At 39.2% G+C, this 23,868-nt stretch overlaps 1 protein-coding gene across 14 annotated transcripts in view; it reads left to right on the top strand.

Annotated features, from left to right (window-relative positions):
• Window positions 1-23,799, top strand: part of LOC131322418 (probable leucine-rich repeat receptor-like serine/threonine-protein kinase At3g14840) — a 156,536-nt gene extending 132,737 nt beyond the window's left edge. For all 14 annotated transcript variants that reach the window (XM_058353740.1, XM_058353737.1, XM_058353739.1 and 11 more), the window contains 13 exons: window positions 11,401-11,472; window positions 12,210-12,278; window positions 13,511-13,570; window positions 13,648-13,683; window positions 13,861-13,907; window positions 18,043-18,422; window positions 19,260-19,458; window positions 20,429-20,566; window positions 20,826-20,944; window positions 21,047-21,257; window positions 21,474-21,711; window positions 22,329-22,479; window positions 23,230-23,799. In XM_058353740.1, coding sequence (XP_058209723.1) covers window positions 11,401-11,472; window positions 12,210-12,278; window positions 13,511-13,570; window positions 13,648-13,683; window positions 13,861-13,907; window positions 18,043-18,422; window positions 19,260-19,458; window positions 20,429-20,566; window positions 20,826-20,944; window positions 21,047-21,257; window positions 21,474-21,711; window positions 22,329-22,479; window positions 23,230-23,667 — 2,158 coding nt within the window. In that variant the 3' untranslated portion in view covers window positions 23,668-23,799. The remainder of the gene's footprint in view (window positions 1-11,400; window positions 11,473-12,209; window positions 12,279-13,510; window positions 13,571-13,647; window positions 13,684-13,860; window positions 13,908-18,042; window positions 18,423-19,259; window positions 19,459-20,428; window positions 20,567-20,825; window positions 20,945-21,046; window positions 21,258-21,473; window positions 21,712-22,328; window positions 22,480-23,229) is intronic.
• Window positions 23,800-23,868: the final 69 nt, after the last annotated feature.

The following is a 23,868-nucleotide window of genomic DNA, read 5'->3' as shown; positions in this document are numbered from 1 at the left end:
CAATCCATTTTTTTTAGGCATAAGGCTATATAATCATGTAGGATCTCAAGGCTTTTAAGAAAAAATCCTAGGTAATCATACCCTAGCTAAGCAAGTCTTACAAGTCTAAGACAAGGATGATTAGGCTAAAAAGGGTAGTCTTCCATGTTTAGTCAATCCTAGGTTAGGTTGTAAGTCATTTTCTAGGATGATTAAAGGCTAGATCTTATGCTTAGAGTAGTCTAAAAAAAATTGGGTTGTAAAGTAGTGATTAGGCTCAAGGGCTAAATAGGTAGCTTGTGAGAGTGTACAAACACACACACACACACACACACACTTTTCTCTCTCTCTCTCTCTCTCTCTCTCTCTCTCTCTCTCTCTCTCTCTCTCTCTCTCTCTCTCTCTCTCTCTCTCTCGTACCATGTAAGTATGTATATATCTATAGGTATACTTAAGTACTAAGTAGTCTTATTAGGCCTAGGAGGAAAGGGTAATGATAAAAGTTAAGGCTTTCAAGTGACGAAACATTGTCCAATGGTTAAGATTTTCCTAGAAAGTCTATATATATATATATATATATATATATATATATATATATATGCATACAGGCATGATTATGGTAGGCTTAGTATGTGTATATACACCTAAGAAAATCTAGGAAAGTAGTCTTGGAGGGTAATTAGTTTCAAGGCTATTATTCTTAGGCTTGCATGCATGGCAATTCTAGGATTTCTACCTTTGGAAGCATAATGATTACTTCCTTAGGTCCAAAAGGTTTAATTAGGGTTTGGAAAGGTTCATAAGGTTCAAAGATGATTGAAAAGGCTTATCTAGGGTTAGGAAAATGTAACTAGATAAAATGGCAATTAAGTTTCTCTAACTAATCGGTTAGAAGCTAATTATATTTGCCAAGTAGCATTTCTAGCCAAGAAATGAATTTAAGATTTCATTTTATTTATTAGGAATACATACAAGTGCTTCTACAAGTATACTTGTCTTTAGAAAAGGGCTAGATCGTCCGATGTGAAGATACTTAATTTTAGAAGCCTTAAATCTAATTATGACGGATTATTAAAGTTAAAAACAAATTTATTTAAGAAATCCAAGAATTAAAATAAGAATTTTCAAATATTTAAACGAGATTTTTATTTACCAAAAATCGGAGTTGTTACAAACTATCCCCCTTATACAATTTTTTCCTCGAAATTAGGTACACCCTCGGATTCGAATAGGTGTGGGTAATTTGGTCTCATGGTTTCCTCTCTCTCCCATGTGGTCTCCTCAGATCCATGGTGCTTCCACAGAACTCGTACTAGTTTGACTGTCTTGTTTCGGATTATCTTCTCACTTCAGTCTTGAATGTCTATTGGTTCCTCTTCATATGTTGCGTCTTTGTCTATGGTGATGTCTTCCCAATTGAGGACATGTGTGGGCAATGCGAGATACTTGCGGAACATTAAAACGTGGAACACGTTATGTACCCTATCTAACTGTGGCGGTAGTGCTAGACGATACGCAACTTTCCCGATTTTCTCCACAATGTCGAAGGGTCCGATGTAGCGTGGAGATAACTTCCCCTTTTTCCCAAATTTGATAACTCCTTCCTTTGGTCTGATCTTTAGGAACACATGGTCCCTTACCACAAAGGATAATGGTCGGCTCCTTTTATCCACATAACTTTTCTGTCAGCTTTAAGTGGTCTGGATCCTTTGTCTGATGGTCTTGACCTTCTCCGTGGTATCTCGTACTATGTTAGGTCCAATCAATCCAGTTTCTCCAACATCGGCCCAACAGATTGGAGACTAACATGGTCAACTGTATATAGCTTCGTATGGTACCATCTCGATACTCGCTTGGTAGCTGTTGTTGTAGGCAAACTCCACCAATGGCAAGTGCTACTCCCAGTTTCCAAAAAAATCCAAGGTACAGGCTTTCAGCATGTCTTCCAGTGTTTGTATTGTCCTCTCCGTTTGTCCTTCTGATTGTCAATGGAAAGCCGTACTAAGCCTTACATCCGTTCCCAATGCCTTCTGCAATCCTCTCCAAAAGTGTGATACGAAACGTGGATCTCTGTCAGATACCATCGAGATAGGTACTCCATGTAGACGTACAATCTCTCGAATATACAGCAAGCTCAGATGTTCTACATTCTCTGTCATCTTAACAGGCAGAAAGTGCGCAGATTTGGTGAGTCGATCCACAATCACCCAAATAGCAGTGTTGGACTTGATGGATCTTGGTAGTCCAGTCACAAAATTCATTGAGATATGTTCCCACTTCCAGGTCAGAATTGGTAAGGGTTGAAGACCTCCTCCAGGCCTCTGGTGTTCTGCCTTGACCTGTTGACACACTAGACAGGTAGACACAAATTTGGCCACTTCTTTCTTCATTCCTTCCCACCAGTACGTCCTTCACAAGTCATGATACATCTTTGTACCGCCAGGGTGGACTGCGAAGTTCGAATGGTGAGCTTCTCGGAGTACGGCTTCTTAAAGGGTTCCAATATTAGGTACGAATACCTTTCCTTTAATCTCAGGCTGTTATCTTTCTCGATTGTCCATCCAGGTAGTGTCTTTCCCTCTCAGATTCGAAATCGAATGAACTCGCAATCCTGCTCAAAGGTTTGAGCTAGAAGGATCTCTCAGTGGAGTGTTGGTTCTGCAACAATAGCATATAAACGTGCGTTCCCATCCTCTGATGATGGTCGCAAGTTGAACTCGTTAAGAGTGTCCACCATTTCCCACTCCTTAATGGCAGTTTTGACTTTCTGTGCCCTATCCTTTTGACTCAGAGCGTCAGCCACTACGTTGGCCTTGCCGGGGTGGTACTATAGCGTAAACTTATAGTCCTCCATGTATTCCATCCATCGACGTTGCCTTAGGTTCAACTCCTTCTGAGTGAAAAGATACTTGAGGCTTTTATGGTCGGTGAAAACTTCAAATTGTTCACCCCACAGATAGTAACACCAGGACTTGAGGGCAAATACTAGTGTAACCAATTCCAAGTCGTGAGTGGGGTAATTCTTCTCGTGTGGCCGAAGTTACCAAGATCCATAGGCTACAGCTTTTCCATTCTGCATTAGCACGCATCCCAAACCGTCTCTTGATGAGTCGCAGTAGACCATATAATCTACACCCCGCTCGGGAATGATGAGTATCGGTGCATTGGTCACTCTCTTTTTCAGTTCCCTAAAAGATTTCTCGCAGGCTTCGTTCCAATCCAGCTTCACTCCTTTCTGAGTTAGTCTTGTCATTGGCTTGGCAAGGATTGAGAAGTCTTGAATGAATCTTCGGTAATACCCGGCCAATCCTAGAAAACTCCTGATTTCAAATACTGAGGTCAGTTGTTTCCAATTCAGCACTGCTTCGACCTTACTTTCATCCACCGCGATTCCGTTCTTGGATACCACATGCCCCAAGAACTTAACTACTTCCAGCCAAAACTCGCATTTACTTGCTTTGGCATAGAGTTAGCTATCTCGGAGTACTTGTAGTACTATCCGAAGGTGTCCTTCGTGCTCCTCCTTATTGGCGGAGTAAATCAAGATGTCATCAATGAACACCACTACAAATTTGTCTAAGTAGGGCTTAAAGATCTTGTTCATGAGACACATAAATACTAACAGAGCGTTGGTCAGCCCAAACGGTATTATCATAAACTCGTAGTGTCTGTATCTAGTGCAAAAGGCTGTCTTGGCGATATCTTCATCTCGGATCCTTAGTTGATGATAGCCCGATCGGAGATCAATTTCAAAGAAGAAGGTTGCTCCCCTCAATTGATCAAATAGGTCATCGATCCTTGGCAATGGATAACGATTCTTTATTGTGACTTGATTTAGCTTCCTGTAGTCAATGCACAGTCGAAGAATCCTTTTTTTCTTCTTTATGAATAGTGCAAGCGCTCCCCATGGTGACATGTTTGGCCTGATGAACCCCTTGTCCAACAGCTCCTATAATTGAGTCTTGAGGTCCTTTAGTTCTGTAGGGGCCATTCGGTACGGCGCCATGGAGATTGGTACGGTTCCAGGTTAGAGTTCTATAGAGAAGTCTATCTCTCCTTAGGGTGGTAAACCAGGAAGTTCTTTATGGAAAACATCGACGTACTCGCAAACGATGTATGGTAGTCCCACATCCATCCTATCGGCTTCTTTCATTTGGAGACTAGCTAGCCATCCAAACAGTTGATTCTGCCACTTTGATCTTCTCATCGTCGAACTCATCGTCTGTCTATCCCCCTTAAATCAAAAACGAGTCCCATCAGGGGTATAAATCGTCACCATCTTCTGATGGTAGTCTATGACCGCTTGCTATGCTAATAGCCAGTCCATCCTCAGGATTATGTTGAAATCCGCCATGTCGATTACTCTAAGGTCACAGGTCAGGCGCAGGTTGGCTACTTCTAGCTCGCACCCTCTACACACTAGGCTAACAGCTATACTCCCCCCCAATGGTGATGTTACTTTCATACTCGTACTTAGGGGTTCTATTTCTGGTGCTAGTGCAGTTATGTAGGTAGTAGATATAAATGAGTGCAATGCTCCAGAATCAAACAAAGCTTGTACGTAGGTGCTGTATAATAGTAGTGTACCTTAGATCACAAAGGGATCCTGCCCTTGTTCCTCAGCGTGCAGCGCAAAGATACGCCCTCCAGTGCCTTGTTGGGTTCCCATGGGCTGTTTTCCCTTGTTCTGCCCATTCTGCTGCTGCGGCAGACCTTCAGGGTTTTGCTTCCCGAAACTGGTCGGTCCAGGTTGAGTTCTCTGATTTCCTTAGTTCCCATTCCTTCCCTTTTGAGGTTGGGGGCAGTCACGCTTATATTGGCCCATGGCCTGACAGCTGTAGCACTAAACTGTTGCTATGTCCCGACCGCCCCTCTGTGGCTTGCCACTTCCTGGTGTAGCAGTCTTCTAGGTTTGGTTGTTTTGAGTTGGGTTAGTGGGTTTATAGGGGTAGGGTCCACGGTTGTTGTTGGGTGGTTGGGTTCGGATTGGTCCACCGGTGCTGCCAGTCGCCTTCTTCCATCGGGTTTTGAAGTCCATCTCCTCACTCTCTAGCCGGAGGGCACACTTCACCACTTCTGCATATGTGGTAAAAGCTTGAGCCACCATAGCCCTTCGAGCAGTCGTTAGTCCCCACTCAAATCTCCTTGCCTTCTTGTCTTTGATTAGTATAGATTTTACGACGTAACGGGATAGTTCCTCATATTTGGCCGCGTATTGGGTGACGGTCAGCGTTCCTTGCTTCAGATTCAAGAACTCATGTTCTTTGGCTAGGTTCGAACTCAGCAAAAGTCATGGTGGCTATGGTATGGGTTGCCTCCATCAGGTCTTACCAATAACGGGCTTCTCCTTTCAATTAGTAAGTGGTTAGGGCCACACGGTCTCCGTACCTGGTAATCCCTAATGTTCTAAGAATCACCTTGACTTCTTTCAGCCACGTCTCGGCTACGATGGGGTTGGTATCTCCGTGAAAGGTCGAGGGTCGGCGTTAGCAAAATTCATTCATCGCTTGGGTTTGGGTCATTGGTTCGTCATTGTGGTTTTGGTTTTGGCGGTTGGCGTTCAAGGTGGTTATGAATGCTTGCATGATTTGGATTAGGTCTGGGTTTGCGTTAGAGGGTCCCCCGTTATCATGTCCCAACCCGGTACGCGTGTTCACCATCTACAAGTAAAAATCAAAATGGGAGATTTAGTCTACTTAAACAAACTTCCTTTTGCAAATCATGTTTCTTTCTAAAGGTCCGAAAGCAGTTATCAAGTAGTATGCAACAGTACTCTTTAATAAAGCAAGTTTCTCATAGATAAGCAAAAAGATACAACATAAGCATAGAGTTCTACTGCAAAGGCAAGTAAGGACAAGGATAAGATTTTCCTAATACAAGTTATAACGATATGATCCTACGTACTCCCACTACATGGTCCTGCAGGTTGTCAAGCTTTATTCTACGTCATTGCTACTCTACTCTAGAGTAGAGCAATTCCATAAACCTCTCTGAACCATTCCTTGTAGTTCCTTTCAGCAATGGTCGTAGTTTTCTCAAAATACTCCTGCTCCTATCTAAGCAATTCCTTCTTAGTTAGGATAGGCGGCTCCTCCTACGGTTCTAGGTAGTATTGGGAGAGGTTCATCATGGCGGCTTCCAACTCTAGGTCAGTCTCCATTCCAAACATAGGGAAATTGAATGGTAGCTCAAAGTCCTCAACAGGTGATGCAAGGACCTCGACAGGTGGTGCAAGGACTTCGACAAGTGGGAGGTACTCGGGGGTTGCAACTGGTGAGGGCATCTCGTAGGTGATTGGGACTTCGTATAGCCCCAGGTCATCATCAGGTATGGGTGTTGGCCCCGCGTACTCAGGTGCTAGCAATGACCGGTAGTCGGCCATGGCTCGTGGGGTGAAGGGTGGGCATCCTCCTTGTCGTATGTTTGACATCTACAACATTAAAGAGAATTATATATTAGACTTAACGGTGTAAGGTGTAATCGTACATGAGTGGTAGGCAGGCACAAAGTTAAGTGTGTACAGAATAGTGATCAAGTACTGAAAGAAACATAAAAACATGCAATAACTGAAATAAGTCGATTACATCGTAGATAGCTAAGGCTTCCTAAGTTAGGTTTTCTTCCTAACTATTACATTAAAATAAATAAATGCAACCACTGTTAAGCCTTCCTAACTGATTTTGAAAATGTTTGAATCTCGGAGCGCAAGCACACCTATGTTGGTTTCGTAGGGTGGTGGGGGAACATCACCAGAGTCGGAGAGTATGTCTATGACTTCTGGCTCCTGCTCAGCCATTTCATGCTCCATTTCCTCCTCTTCTATCTCCCAATCCTCTTCCTCCATTTGTTCCTCCTCGGGATCCTCTTCAGGTTCCTCTTCAGCTCCCTCGAGCATAAACTCTGCATCGATTGGGGGTGCTATCTGGACTAGGACGAGTGCTGCTACATCACCATCCTCTTCTTCATTCTCGGGAAGCGAAATAGCACCATGCTCCTGGTATAAGTCATAAACGTAGGGAAAAGCATAGGGGAAGTAAGGATCCTCCACCAGTTGGTTTGTCATTGATCTTATGGTGCTTCTAAGTTGAAAGGCTTTAGCTAGTAGGTTGATCTGGTAGGGATTCAATTGGTTCATCTACAAGGGAAGATTTTTAACCTCAATTAGTAGTAATTTAAGACAGGGGTTCCTAAAGAAAACTTTCGAGTTTCTATGTTCCACATTCGATCCTTGATTTAAGTCATCATCCAATTGTTCGAGAATTTTCAGCTCCGTGGTACTGCTAATTTTCACACCATGCTTTGATCTGGAGATTGTTCTGTCAAAATTCCACTCAATTTAGGACGGTAAACTTAAATTCATTTCACGTTTGTGCAACGGTCGAACTATCTTATGGTCTACCCATACTACCCATGGCCAAGGTTTTGAACCTAGAGCTCTGATACCATGTTGTAATGCCCCTAATTTTGGAAACGTTAAATAGACATTTTTATTGAAAATCTAAATAGAGTCTGGCTCATTATTATAGCATAATTCCCACAATAGTACATTTATTCAACAAAACTAGCTAGGGTTCTATCTACTGATCCACATGCTCCTCCATCCTAGCCAGCTCCTTAGCTTCAAAAGCCTCCAAGGTATATAGCTCACCCTGTTCATCTACAAAGTCTAACACATTATATCAGAGTCGCCACCAGTATAATATGTCAGGGTCACCAAAGTAACACCATGAATTATGAGAGCTCAGCAGAATAATCCTATACCCACTAACCCATAACTTACAAACAACAAGTCATACAAATAGTATACAAACTGATGATTTTCAAATACTACATGCTATTCAATAAAGAAATTTACAATGACACATCCACATTCCTTATTCTAACATTGGTGTCTGTGATATCTGTGTTTCTCCTACGCAACATTTTCGTAGACCGTGTCATCATTTTCACTTTTCTTTTTCCAAATCAACATTTTCAAAATCGTTTTTACACACCCAACCTCGGTTCCGCCGCTCCGAATTCCCGAGTATCCTCATAATGGTTCCGCCATTTCGAGTACCCATTGGAACACAAATTGCACTGGCTCCTATCCGCGGATAACAAGGCCACACCCAACCTCGGTTCCACCATTTCGAGTTCCCGAGTATCCTCACAATAGTTCCGCCGCTCCGGGTTCCCATTGGCGCACACACACACACAATGGGCTACCACATCCGGCCACATTGCGATTTCTCAAAATATTTTCGTTTTCAAAACACTCCTTTCATTAATAACACCTTAAGTGTCATGTTTCTACTTTCTCGATTTATGTGTCTCATTTTCATGCAAAGACTCCGCGGCAGGACTTTTTTACGCAAGTACACTATAACATAAATCATTCGTTGTAATCTTGAAACTAAACTAGCAAGATCATCCAACTCTATATTACTTTATCATGCTCATGTTCACGGAATCACATTCAAATAATTACCACACACTTGAAGCATAGTGTCACATGGACAGACACCTTTGGAGTGGAAACCACTTATGCTTTATTACACATCAAAATGAGAAATCCTAGTAAACATGTATCCATGCTCATAACCATCCAAAGATCAAAATACGAATACTTTCAATCAACCGTTATTTATTACGTTCCAAAGTTCGTTCTTTCTTTCTTTTTGGAAAGTTCAAAACAACATAGTTTTTCTGGTAATTCAAATCGAGATATTCGACATGGTCATATTTCCTTTCGAGATTTTCGTAAAGTAAGTTACTAGCTTTTACTTTCTTTCATGCATTTCAAACATACAAACAATATACACATTTCTACTTACACTTTGAGATAGTGAGTAAGGATAATCTACCGTTCTTCTTGGCGGTAGGTACGGCTAGGAAAAAAGTACATCAGCTATCGAACGGAGTGACTTCCTACGGTAAGCTTACGGTACGTAGTTTCGAAAGAGAAAAGATAAGACTTTCTTTTTCTCTCGAAACTAATTCTTGACTAAACTACTAAAGTTTTTGAATCGAAAGGGTAATCGAGTGGCGGTTTAGTGGAGGCCTTGGATGAGTTTCTTGAAGAACTCAAGAACACCAAGATCAAGAAAGAACAAAGAACGAACACAAGGATTTCTAGAGAGAAAAGTTGGAATGTTTGAAGGTGTGAGGTGAATTACATGAGGGGGGTCCTATTTATAGCAAAATTTTGGGCTCCTCTCTCTCTCTCTCTCTCTCTCTCTCTCTTTTTCTCCCATGAATTTGCTCCATTGTCTTGTCCAATCAAGCCTTTCAAGCATGCTAAGGCTTTCCCTCACTTGTCAATCCATTGTTTTTAGGCATAAGGCTATATAATCATGTAGGATCTCAAAGCTTTTAAGAGAAAATCCTGGGTAATCATACCCTAGCTAAGCAAGTCTTACAAGTCTAAGACAATGATGATTAGGTGAAAAAGGGTAGTCTTCCATGTTTAGTCAATCCTAGGTTAGGTTGTAAGTCATTTTCTAGGATGATTAAATTAAGGCTAGATCTTATGCTTAGAGTAGTCTTAAAAAAAAATGGGTTGTAAAGTAGTGATTAGGCTTAAGGGCTAAAGAGGTAGCTTGTGGGAGTGTACAAACACATGCCCACACACACACACACACACATACACTTCTCTCTCTCTCTCTCTCTCTCTCTCTCTCTCTCTCTCTCTCTCTCTCTCTCTCTCTCTCTCTCTCGTACCATGTAAGTATGTATATATCTATAGGTATACTTAAGTACTAAGTAGTCCTATTAGGCTTAGGAGGAAAGGGTAATGATAAAAGTTATGGCTTTCAAGTGACAAAACATTGTCCAATGGTTAAGATTTTCCTAGAAAGTCTATATATATGCATATAGGCATGATTATGGTAGGCTTAGTATGTGTATATACACCTAAGAAACTCTAGGAAAGTAATCTTGGAGGGTAATTAGGTTCAAGGCTATTATTCTTAGGCTTGCATGTATGGCAAGTCTAGGTTTTCTACCTTTGGAAGCATAATTATTACTTTCTTAGGTCCAAAAGGTTTAATTAGGGTTTGGTAATGTTCAAAGATGATTGAAAATGTTTATCTAGAGTTAGGGGAATGTAACTAGGTGAAATGGCAATTAAGTTTCTCTAACTAATCGGTTAAAAGCTAATTATATTTGCCAAGAAGGTTTTCTAGCCAAGAAATGAATTTATTTATTAGGAAAACAGACAAGTGCTTCTACAAGGATACTTGTCTTTAGAAAATGGCTAGATAGTCCGATGCCAAGAGACTTAATTTTAGAAGCCTTAAATCTAATTATGACGGATTATTAAAGTTAAAAAGAAATTTATTTAAGAAATCCAAGAATTAAATAAGAATTTTCAAATATTTAAACGAGATTTTTATTTACCAAAAATCGGAGTTGTTCAGAGACCGCTACTAAGTATCGGAAATCGCTGATGTCAACAACTAAACCTATTCTTTTTACCCATTTTATCCTTTTTAGGATGATGGTTTGACATGAATGCCTTTCTAAGCTCAATTTAATAGACATTAATGTCCCCGATCACAACTTCTTGAAAGAGTTTTGTACATATGTAAGAACAAAAAAAAAACAGGGGGAAACAACACTCGTTCATTTTAATGTTGTGAGATTGTATAACACTCGTTTGTAAGATTCAACTAAGAAAAAAAACAGCACTCGTTCGTTTTTATCACCAATTTAGTTGCCACGGTTGAAGAAATGAGACAAGGGAGAAACACTTTTTAGATAAAATAAAAATACTCTTATGCACAACTTTTTAATTTGCACTAGTATAGATGTCTTAATATGTTGTTTAAGTTATTAAATATATAAAAACTATTTAAAAAATTCTTCCCACAATTATAAATCACGTATGAGTCTAATTATAAGAGTTGATAACATGTTAATTCCATATTCAATCAATTTCCTTGACTTGTTAGTGAATAAAAAAATAAAAAGTGTAAGAAATTACAAAAGAAAAGACCTTTTTTTTTCCAGGAGAGATATCTATTTTATTACAAACCTCATGAAAGGTCAGTGAAGGGGTACAAATATAAATTAACAGTTTGTTAACAGAAGTTACCTGACAAGACTGAAAAGGGAGGTAAGTGCAATTTCAAAAATGTGAGGGGAGGTTTCTATATTTGCCAGAGACCTCTGGGAGGTAAGTGAAATATACCCTTTTGTAAACTACCAAGTGAAATAATTGACGCAACTGTGGTTGAAGATGACTACAGTATGCCAACTTTGTGAGAATTGAAACATATGCTAGCTTTGGAGCTTGGAAGAGTTTGAAACATATGCCAGCTTTCAAATATGCCAACTTTTAGATGACTACTTTAAAGCTTGGAAGAGTTTGAAACATATGCCAGCTTTGTGAGAATTGAAATCATTTTGATTCTTAACGTCTTGTTATTTTTCTTGCAGAGACTTGAGCTTTAACAACCTGAGTGGGAAGATTCCAAGCAATTTTAGTAGTCTGTCAAAAATAAGTATGATGTATGGATACAAACATCTTATATACTTTCTAGTATTCTCTATTTTACTGGCCAACTGATACCATTTGAAAATGATCGTACAATTTAACTTATCCCTGTAGCAAATTGAATTAGAGAACTGGACAGCGGCCCAAAGTAACCATGCACCCTTATTTATCCAACTAGTCAACACCTATAACAAGAGAATCAAGAAGTAGATAATTAGGGGCTTTGTGATCCTCCGGAAGAGCTAGAATCTCAAAATACGAACTTTTGTCCATAATAGAGAAGAAAAGAAAGAGACTCTCCTATTTTGCATGTACAACAAAAATAGAGTCGCTTTTGAGGCTAAATTAGGTGAATTTTATATTGTCTTCAATGCGGAGGACACTTGTTTTATGGCTCATAATTTCAAGGGACGAATCGATTCCGTATTTGATCAAGAAAAAGTTGGTTTCAACTATCGACGATTCTCGACTGTCTTATCAATAATCATGCTTAATATGCTTTTAAGTTTAGTATCCATGGCCAAAAGTAGGATTCCGGCTTCCAATGCCAAACTTGGAGCCAAATTCAATGAGATAGTAAGTCAAAATGCATGTATCAAGTGTTCCATTTCGAAACGCTTGCATTGTTAATACATATAATTGTTTGATTATATTAATGATTCTTTTTTTGCCACAATACTTGTGCTTTTTTACATGAAAAAGCACATATATAGCCAGAGTGAACCAGTGAGATTGTTTTCCGTTATTGTAGCTATTTAACTGGGAACTTGCTAAGTGGACCTGTGCCTCCTTGGATGCTGCAAAGTACTTCAATAAGCATGTAAGTTAGCTTCCTAAACAACCTTATGTCCTGTCTATGTTGTGCAATATTCAATTCTCCTGCTGTCACACTGTGAATTACATATTAGTTTTCTTTGCATTTGTCCTTTCTGGTGGGTGTGAAGCTGATGACGGTCCATAAATTAATTATTCTAGTAATACAAGAATTTTAGGTTATTATTTTTGACATTAGTATTTTATTAGGAATTTTTCTGTTTTGGCATAAACTCCCGATTGATATTCCAATCGATCTGTTGGTTGATCTGTCTAGTCCCACACAAGTCAAAAGGTCCGATTTGCAGATTTTGTCGTTTTTGGAAATAATCGATTTGCTTATAACTTTTGGTAGGAAATTCCATTATGTTGCTGTTTGTTTTGGCATTTTTCTTATTTCATCTAGTATTTGATTTTGTAGTTTATTTTTAATTTTAATTTTTGGTAATTTTTGTAATTGCTTTAATTTAGACTTGATTAGCAAGTCTATTAGTTTCCTAGTTGGTCTAGGGTTTCTTTGCCCTATAAGTATCATTGTAAGCCTTACGGCAGGAGGTGGTTGTTAATGAATTAATGAAAATTGAGAGTTTTTCTCTATATGTGTTTATGTTTTAAGGAGAAAATTTTTAACATAAGCAAATTTGTGATCTCTTTTTGCAACTAGTTTCGTAAAAAGAGACTACGCTGCCTCAGAAGCGCATTTTTGATCCATAAACCATTTAGAGTCTGAAGATGTAGATTATTAATACCTTATGGTCTTGGTCATTCTATGAAAGGATGCATTCCTAGTTTCTAATTAATTAAGCTTTAGTTCTCTTGAGAATATCTTAAATGCATTTTTGGACAGCCGTTCTCATTTGCATAATTATCTATAGCAGAAGCTGAAATAGGCATCAAAATGTTAGAAGCATTGACAGAAATACAATACTGCGGCCCTTTATTGTATCAGGGTGGTGCATATAGCAATTAAGATTTCAAGCGATTAATTGACATGGTTGGGTAAACAATTCTAGTACACTAGATAAATTGAATGGGAAGTCAACACTTTAATGTTTAGTATTTTTCTACCTGGAAGGCTTATATTGTTGCTAAGGAAATACTCAGAACAAAATTACCTGATTAGAAGGCCAAGCTATTGCTTTTGTTCCAGTTATGTTATCTGCTGAAATGTATGAACGTATTCCTATCTTTCATGACATTCAACTAATGGGTAAATCACGGTGTGAATTCTTCATGCAGTGATCTTTCATATAACAACTTTGACTTGGGGTCGTCCCAAGATTACCAACAGGGGAGAACGTAAGATCTTATGACTCAGTCATTGTAATGCGATAAGAATCTTCTGTGAGGTCTTCACTTTCTCCATTTCACTACAGGAACTTGTTTGGAAGCTCTTCAAAGGGTAATTTTTCGTAAGTTCCTAAACCTTGATCATGGTAATTCTGTTGCTTGCATAATCTGTTTCATTGTCACTACAATTTTTTATATGGGGGTAAGTATTATCGCTACAGTTTATTTCCTGTTTGCATCTCTCTTAGAAGTATGAGATTTAATGCTGAATAATTCAAGATCTCATATTGTTTTTTCAGTGGAAATGTCCCCTGTTTGAGCTTGAGAGGCTTTCGTTGCAATCAAAGTAAGTTAAAAAAAATTTCATTATGTAGAATGCTATTTTGATGTCATCGCTCTTGGTAATTCATGCTGTCATTTGTACTATAAAGAAAGACGTAAGTAGCATAGGAGTAGACAGGGGACATGCACCCAACTTGACATGAATATGTGGACATAGACAAATTCTTAAAATAGTATGTTCGACACTGTCCCCACACCGTCCCCACCTAAAACAAAATCTCACCTGCCACCGCCGCCGTTTCCAAAACTTGGTGGGTTGGAACCTGATGTTAAAGAATCTAATTGTGTTTAACAAAAAATCTGTTGATGGGTTAAAGAATCTGTTGGTGGATTAAAGAATCCGTCGATTCCAAAACTTATTGTCTGATTGTGTTAAAAAATCTGTTGATGGTTTGGAACCTGTTGTAAGTGTAAAGTAGAAATCTAATGTGCCCGGTTTTGCTCAGATAGAAATATGTTGTTAGGGTAAATTAGAAATCTGATGTGACCATGTTAAAGAATCTGTTGTTGTCTGATTGTGTTAAAGAAATCTGTTGATGGGTTGGAACAATATGGAGCTGAAACAGTGTGCTTGGATGGCGGGTTTAAACTGAATGTTGAGGTTAAGGAGGAACCTGATGTGGCTGGCGTCGATGGGGGGTTTTGACGGTTGCGGGATAGAGGTCATTTGAATATGGGGTTCGCTGAAGATGGGGCATGCCGGAGTTGGAGTCGGGGGAGTGGAGGCTGCCGTGAGGGAGGGAGGAAGAGAGAAATTAGGTGTGAGTGAGAAAGATGAGAGACAATACAGTATCATCTTAAAATATATATATATATATAGATATATATATATATAGAGAGAGAGAGAGAGAGACACACACACTCAGGATCCAATGAGGGATCCCGCACGGTCTTACCGTGCGGGACTCCCCTTTCCCGATCGAATTGCGGTGATCCGAGCCGCTCAAAGTGTACAGAACGTGAATTTAAGGTACCTGCGAGAAATCAGCAAAAAAAATGATCGGGAAGGGCTTGATCCAAGCAGTTTTTTACTGAATCCTGCACGGAAAGGCCGTGCGGGATCCCTTAGGAGATCCGGACTGTTATACACTCGGGATCCAATGAGGGATCCCGCACGGTAGTCAGGTTCCTACGAGGAATCCCGCATTTTCTTACGGTGTGGACCTCACCTTCCCGGTCGAATTTCGATGATCCGAGCCGCTCAAAGTGATCAGAACGTGATTTTAAGGGTCCTTGCGAGAAATCAGCAAAAAAAAAAAGACCATGAAGGGCTTCATCGGAACAATTTTCATTGAATAGTTTTCCGGTCATTTTTTTTGTTGATTCCTCGCGTATACCCTTAAAATCACGTTTTACACACATTAAGCGGTTCGAATCATCAAAATTTGATCGAAAAAGTGAGGTCTACACCGAAAGAAAAATGCGGGATCCCTCATAGAAATCATGGTGTGTGTGTGTGTGTGTGTGTGTGTGTGTGTATAGAAAGTTTAAAATGAGGACCTCTTAAAATGCTGGCTCTCTTTTTCGATTAAATTTTGATGATCTGAACTATTCAATATTTTCAGAACATAATTTTAAGGATCCCTGCGAGAAATCAACAAAAGATATGACCAGAAAGTGCTTCATCAGAGCAATTTTCATTGAATTCAATAAAAACTGCTCGGATGAAGCCCTTCCCATTTTTCGTTGTTGATGATTTCTCACAAGAACTTTTAAAATCACATTCTAATCACAATGAGCGGCTCAAATCATCAAAATTCGATCACAAAAGGGGACATCCTCACTGTGCTGAGTGTGGATGCCTTTAGAGTACCATTCCCATCCACACCCTCTTACCATCCGCACCGTCCGCACCTACCCTTTACCGATTGATTTGCGATGATTCGAGCCGTTCAATGTGTTTAGAAGGTGATTTTAAAAGTACCTGCAAGAAATCGGAAAAAAAAATGACCAGGAAGGGCTTGATCCGATCAGTTTTGTATAAAAACGCTATAATAGCATTTTTTTTATTTCTCGCAAGTACTCTTAAAATCATCTTTTGAGCACATTGAGTGGCTCAGATCATCAAAATTTGATCAAGAAAGGGGACATTCACACTTTAACACAGTGCGAACGCCCTTATAGAAACGCTGGTGTACACACACACACACACGGCCCTTTTAATAAGGGCGATCTTATTCTTGTAAGATGCAAACCTTTCTATAACGGTGACCTTAAATTGCTAAAATGTGAACCTCTCATTTTTCGATCAAATTTTGATGATTCAAGTCGTTCAATGTATTCAGAACGTGATTTTAAGGGTACCTAGGAGAAATTGAAAAAAAATGTTATTATAGCATTTTTAAGGGTCCTCACGATGAAGTCAGCAAAAAAAATGACCGAAAAGGATTTGATCAAAGCAATTTTCAATGAATAGTTTAGTAAAAACTGCTCAAATCAAGTCATTTCTGGTCATTTTTTTGTTGATTCTTGCGAAGACCCTTAAAATCACATTTTGTACACATTGAACGGCTCGAATTATCAAAATTCGCTAGGAAAATGGGAGGTCTGCATGGTAAGAATCGTGCGGGATCTGCAACGCCCCAAGCAGACCACTGGCCCAGTACCCTGATTTTGATCCACAAGCCACACCACATGGCCCAAAAGCTTAAGCACAAGGTACTAGTAGTAGCCCACAAGGTTTGTTATATGCCCAAGATCATCCATGTAGACTTTCGATATGGGACGAGGTATTACAATCTCCCCAACTTTATAGTCTCGCGCCCTCGCGAGGGTTAAGGGCTATAATCACTGACACTAATCAAACCAATAACCAAATCCAACTAAACACCAAAGGCCCACACGGTTGTGTACATGGATGGCTTTGATACCACCTGTAACGCCCCAAGCAGACCACTGGCCCAGTACCCTGATTTTGATCCACAAGCCACACCACATGGCCCAAAAGCTTAAGCACAAGGTACTAGTAGTACCCCACAAGGTTTGTTATATGCCCAAGATCATCCATGTAGACTTTCGATGTGGGACGGGGTATTACAGGATCCTTTACTTGAACTGTGGTATATAAATATACTAGTAATTGCTCGTGCCTAAACCGTGCCTAAAGGCATCGTGCAATGCTTTCTAAACATAGTCTCAATGAAGTATTAAACCCCCCACTTTTGGTATTTTTTTATGCAACAGTTGTTTTTAACGCCATCTCACATGAGCTGAGTCCTGGATATACGTATAATCCTACCTCATATGAGTGGGCGTTAAAAATAATTGGATGCCTGGGACTTACCTCATTTGAGATGGCGTTAAAAACAACCGTTGCATCCAAAAAAAAAAAAAAGTGGGGGGTTTGGTAGTTATTTTTAACGCCCACTCATATGAGGTAGGATCATACATATATCCAGGACTCAGCTCATGTGAGATGGCCACGAAAAATTACGATTGGCCAAAAAAAATACTCTTGTCAGCGAAGAATTACAATTGGCCACAAAAAGTTACTCTTGGCTGAAAAAAATACTCTTAGCCGCGAAGAATTACTATTGGCCGCATAGAATTACCTCTAGCAGCGAAGAATTACTCTTGGCTGAAAAAAATACTCTTACCAAATCAAACGAAACTGAGCCTTACGTCTCAATCACTTGTGGTCGGCTACATAAATCTGTTTTCTCCATTGAGCTCTGTCAAGGGCCAATTGTTCACACAAACACATTATACTCATATATTTGTGCACAACAGCATCTAATGTCAATTTAGGTCTACCCCTCCCCGTAACATTGCTACCTAAATCTATCATATCCGCCCTCTTAACTACTGCATTTTCTGATCTACGATAGAAAAAAAAAAAAACTCTTGGCCGAGAAAAATTACTCCTGGCAGCGAAAAATTACTCTTATCCGCAAAAAATTACCGATGGCCGTGAAGAATTACTCTTGGCCGGAAAAAATAATCTTGACCGCGAAGAATTACTCCTGACCACACAGAATCACTCATGGCCGCTAAAAATTAATTGTAGCTATTATGTCAAATACATTTATAGAACTTGGAGTGTAGAAGAACCTTTGTTGTTTGATATGGGCAAAGCCTCTCTTTAGAAAGTTCTATGTTGTTTATTAAACGGTAGACATGATCTTGTTATGTTTTATCAGAATGGTCTTCATTCCACATAAATTGTGGTGGTAAAGAAGTATCTCTTGATGGAAAGAAATATGAAGGTGATGATGAAGATCCAGGTGTGCCTTCAAAATTCTACCGAAGTGCAACAAACTGGGAGTTTAGTAACACGGGCCACTTCTTAGACCAGAAGCACCCTCTAGAAGCCTTTATTTCGACAAATTCATCAAGACTTTATATGAATAATTCGGACTTGTATATGGATGCACGGATTTCGCCCATATCACTGACATACTATGGGTCCTGCCTAGTAAAGGGAAACTACAAGATAACCCTTCACTTTGCAGAAATTATGTTCAATGATAGCAAAAGCTATGGCAACCTTGGAAGACGTATATTTGACATTTACATTCAGGTAAGTTTCATTTTCTGTTCCCCCCCCCCCCCCCCCCCCCCCCCCCCTTTTCTTGGTTCATTGTTGCAGAATAGGTACCTTTAAGTGAGTGGGTTCTGTTGTGGAATCAACCTAACAGACGTGCACACACATGCACACAACATCGTATTAAGAATTAATCAAGCAAAGAACATAAACAGAAAATTGCAATGTAGAAATTTCACATGGTTCTCCCATGCAGAAATCGGGTACATTCTCAGCTCACCAGTTTTCACTATTTGTCGAATGAATGAATGTACTAGTTACATTGGTTGGGTATAGTACATAATATATCCTAGGATTTTATATCACCAATTACCGTAATGACTCTGTCGACTGAGTTATCGAAGCAGCAAATCAAAGCCGAATCATGCTTCTAGAACCCAAAAGGTTCATTCTAATTATGTGAATTTTTAGGAGAAGATTAAATTTTCATGCAATTTAGTACTCCCTCTATCCCGTTCTGCTAGTCCCTTTTGTGAGATTCACCTTTTTGAGGGAGCATGCGATTAGTGTAATTGAGTTCAAATTTCGTAGCATTGATTCCGGCAAATCCCTTTTACTCTCATTTGTTAATACTTTTATAATCACTTATGCAAGTTAGTTTTGTCCCAAAACATATTCAACCGCTAGTTGCTCTTTTCGGGGTAAGTTTTCTTTGTCCCTAGCATTTTCCTTCCAAAATGTAATAGAGAACTAAATATGAGGGACAGAGGAAGTGTTTCACCTCTCAGCTCTCATGGATGCGAATTCAATAGTTTTTAAAAATCAAGAAAGCTTAACAAAACAACATATGACCTCTTTAGAAAATTGTTGTAGGAAAAGCTGGTGCAGAAGGATTTTAACATTGTGGATGAAGCAGGAGGCATTGGTAAGGAAATTAAAAAAAATTATACTGAAGTTGTGACTGATGGTACACTGGAGATCCGCTTGTATTGGGCCGGAAAAGGGACAACTGGTCTCCCCTTTAGAGGAGTTTATGGTCCTCTCATTTCAGCTATTTCTGTGGACAACCCTGGTAAGTTGAATAGAACTCCTTTGGACTTCAAGTTTCTTTGTGATTTCTTGGGATAATGTTTGGGACAGAAAATGTATTCACAATTTTTAGATGTGTTACTAGGTTGTTGACATTAAGGAGATGAATTAAGGAAAGTAAGTCTTTTTTCATGGCGGACTTATGGGGAACCATGTGGAATTATTCATAATATCGTATGAAATGTTCCCATGACCTTTTTGCTCTCTTCTTTCCAAAACTTTGGGATGTTAAGAGATGAACTCTAGTCACGGGTAAAATTGTCAGCTGTTGGTGATTACTCATGTTTCACTATGAATTTCCATGAACATAATGGAACACATTTTTGTTGATCTCATTTTCATAGCTATGCTGTAGAAGTAGATAACTAACCATGAGACAAACAGATATCTTTTCACATTCGTTTGACAAATGGATATGCTTTTATCCTTTGGCTGACACTGTTTCATTGTAATGTTTAACCAAACAACTCAAAATTAGGTGTTAATTTGGGTACCTTAGTTTCAACTTTCAAGACATCTCATTAGCAGACACATGATATATTACATTGATGAGACATTCCTGCTATTGATGTATATATTTCGACAGAATAAACGCAACTTAGTGTTAATAGATTGCTGGCTAAAAGGTTTCATACATCTTTCGAAATGCGTAGGAACATGTTAAGGGTGCATTTGTGAAGTAACTCATTTCTCCTGGAATTAAATTTACTATCAGTAGGAGTAAATTTGCGCTCATTAAACTGTTTATCACCTTAACAATATCATATTATCGATCATCCCAATGCACGACGCTCCTGCACCTATAGGGTCTGGGAGAGATTGTAGGGAGAAATCTGAAAGCCTTACTACCTCACTTTTTTTTTTTTGCGGCAACTAGCGATGGCCATTGTGCAAAGTCAAAACCTCTTACATTACCTCCTTTGTCTTCATTTTTTTTTCCCTCCTCCATGCAGATTACAAACCACCACCAAAAGGAATATCTGCAGGCGCTGTGGTTGGTATCGTGGCTGCAGCAGCCTTTGTTATCATCCTGCTTCTTGGTATTCTTTGGTGGAGAGGATTTCTAATCCGCAAAGACACAATGGATCAAGGTATTTGATACAGTAAAATTGTACTATATAGATATTTTCTTACCATGTCCATTTTTCATCTTTTTGACTTATCTGATACTTCTCGATTTTTATTCAAATCTTTTGTCGTCACGCATCTCAACTTGTTTAAAGATGATTATTCTTCAAAGCATCGTTCAGATATCAAAACATTCAGCACTTCATTAGCACTCAAATATTAGGATTATGGCTTATGATTTTTTCCTATGAATTCACTTAACTTACTTGGCTTCTTTAATAGATCTGAAGGGTCTAGACCTACAGACTGGTTCATTTACCTTGAGGCAAATCAAAGCTGCCACAGATAATTTTGATGAAGCTAATAAGATCGGGGAAGGCGGTTTTGGTTCAGTATACAAGGTATCCTACAGGACGTACTCACAGATTACTCCACCATGCTTCATCGTCACATCTAAGTATGGTAATGCATCCTGTCTAATGTGAAAAAACCCTGAACTGTAGGGACTTCTATCAGATGGCACTGTAATTGCTGTAAAGCAACTTTCTTCCAAATCAAAGCAAGGAAATCGAGAGTTTGTGAATGAAATAGGAATGATTTCTGCTCTGCAACACCCTCATCTTGTAAAGTTGTATGGATGTTGTATCGAGGGAAATCAATTGTTGCTGGTATATGAATACATGGAGAACAATAGTCTTGCACGTGCTTTGTTTGGTAAACTCAAAATCTTTATTCAACTGCTTTCAATATTATAGCATCCATGCATGTACATATTTAGAATGCAATACTTGTTCCATAACTTTACATCAGTTCATTTTAAGGCATCCAACTTTTAAGTCCCCTTAAAAAGTTGGAATGGAAATTCCCCCTAAATTTTTTGCTTTTAGCTGACTCATATGTCTATATGCTTGTTCATTGGGTGATTTAAAGGCCCAGAAGAATGCCAGTTGCAATTGGATTGGCCGACAAGGTACAAGATCTGCATTGGCATAGCTAGAGGTTTGGCTTATCTCCATGAAGAATCAAGACTTAAGATTGTCCACAGAGATATCAAGGCCACTAATGTGCTACTTGATAAAAATCTTAACCCAAAGATTTCTGATTTTGGTCTGGCCAAACTTGATGAAGAGGATGATACCCACATCAGCACCAGAATTGCTGGAACCTAGTGAGTCCCCATGCTTCATTCAGTCCATGCTATACTGTTGTTATCATGTTTTCTCCCTTGTTTTCATACTTTTTAGTTTTTCTTGCCGATGGATATTTTTTTCTCTCTCTCTTTTTTCAATTATAATAGTTCATATCCGAGTCCCGAAAACAGCCTCTCTGCTTGCTAGAAAGGTTCCGTACATCCAACCCTTCCCTAAACTATGCAGTAGTAGGAGCCTCGTGCACTGGGTAGCCCTTTTTAGTTATAATATATAGTTCGTAGGTGCATTGACCATAAACACGGTTAACCTCCTATGATGAGATAAAGCTGTGGTTTTATGATGTTGTTCCCTGTAAGTAGCATTACTGGACCATATATCATGCATATAGTTGTTAAGTTAGCAATTCTCCTGCAAGACTAAGCTATTAGGAAATGGGATCAACAATGTATATCAAGCTATTCTCATACCCTCCCTCACGTGCAACCCTGTCTTGCATGTGGAGATGCAAAACATCCGTACTGGAGCTGTGATACTATCTTAAGTTACCACTTAAGTTGTTAGGAAATACGCGCAACAATATATACCAATCAATTCAATAATAGGACACTTGTATGTGACAATTGTGTACATGCAGCGGATATATGGCACCTGAGTATGCAATGCGTGGTTACTTGACTGACAAAGCAGACGTTTATAGCTTCGAAATAGTCGCATTGGAGATTGTCAGTGGGAGAAGCAACACTAGTTACAGGACAAAGGAGTACTGTTTATATCTTCTTGATTGGGTATGTTGAATACTCTCTTTCTAATCTTGCATTTTTCATTATAACATCTTCTGTCGATATATCAACCATGATGATACAGATTTGGATTCTATCATCAGATTGATACAAATATCAAAATGGGTGGAACATGATGTACTTTACAAATTTTGCTGCTCAGCTTTGAGAGAAAGGCTATATACCTCTTATCAAATCACATAACTTGAAACCTTCTTAACCGAGAAAATTATAGTGATGCAGGTAGGGAGCACGTTGACATGACGCCAATATGGGCAGAAGCCAAGGGTATTTCTCAACAAAAAAAAAAGGATAAAGGAAGAGATTCGAACACGAATGGGAATATTGCAACACATTACACATTTGTTTCTGTACTTGTATTTGGTATATAAAAAATCGAACATGCATAAACCACCAAAAGTAGTAAAACTCATACTCATTGACCATAAAAAGAAATGTTATGCTACATATTCAAGACACTTGAGAAACTCATTAACATCACAATGCAGTAAAGAAGACTAACTTGCTAACCTCATCAATTAACCACAAATATTCAGAACTCAGTAACGAGTATACAAATATATAATCAACAGCATCTGAGTTAGAAAAAAATTATAATTTGAAAAAGTGAAGAGATAAGGTCATAAGACACTTAACGAGTGTTTCTCTGTTAAAACGAATTTTCTTCAAATCAAAACCCATGCACATCAGGGACTCGAGTTCTAACTTAACGAGTGTTTCTCTGTGTCTCCGTAGGCACTTATCTTGAAGCAGAAAGGGAACATGATGGAGCTGGTGGATCCTAAGTTGGGTTCAGACTTCAACAAAATAGAGGTCACAGTGATGATAAATGTAGCTCTTATGTGCACTAACATGTCACCAGCAGTTAGGCCTGCAATGTCTTCAGTTGTCAGCATGCTTGAAGGCAGAACCGTCCCCGAGACGTCATCAATTCCAGATCCAGATGCCTCCAATGAGCAGATGAAGCTGAAGGGAATGATGATTGAGCTTCAAAAAAGCCTCGAGACTGATACAAGTGAAGGCCAAATTCAGATTGTGCCGCCTGACGGACCCTACACTGCTTCTGCGTCTGCTGGTGATCTCTACCCCTACACTGCTTCTTCTGCGTCTGCTGGTGATCTCTACCCCCTCAACTGGGACTCCCAAGTTATGGAAAACCAGTATATTAGATAAGTGCCGAATATTGACATTATTGGTCTTCATGTTTTCGTTTTCCTTTTACAATTTGATCGATCGGTTTTAAGCTTTTTTAGGGGATATCATTACAGCTTCTGAGTGCACAATGCTTTTGCAAAATTGCACAAATACTTGTGTAGCAACGTGCTTAATGCTTTAATGATATCTCCCAAAAAGCCAAAAACCGCGCGATCAAAT

This window comes from Rhododendron vialii, chromosome 4a (genome assembly GCF_030253575.1).
Source record: "Rhododendron vialii isolate Sample 1 chromosome 4a, ASM3025357v1".
Taxonomy (NCBI): domain Eukaryota; kingdom Viridiplantae; phylum Streptophyta; class Magnoliopsida; order Ericales; family Ericaceae; genus Rhododendron; species Rhododendron vialii.
The sequence above is the reverse complement of the archived record's forward strand: the minus strand, read 5'-3'. Positions and strand labels throughout refer to the sequence as shown.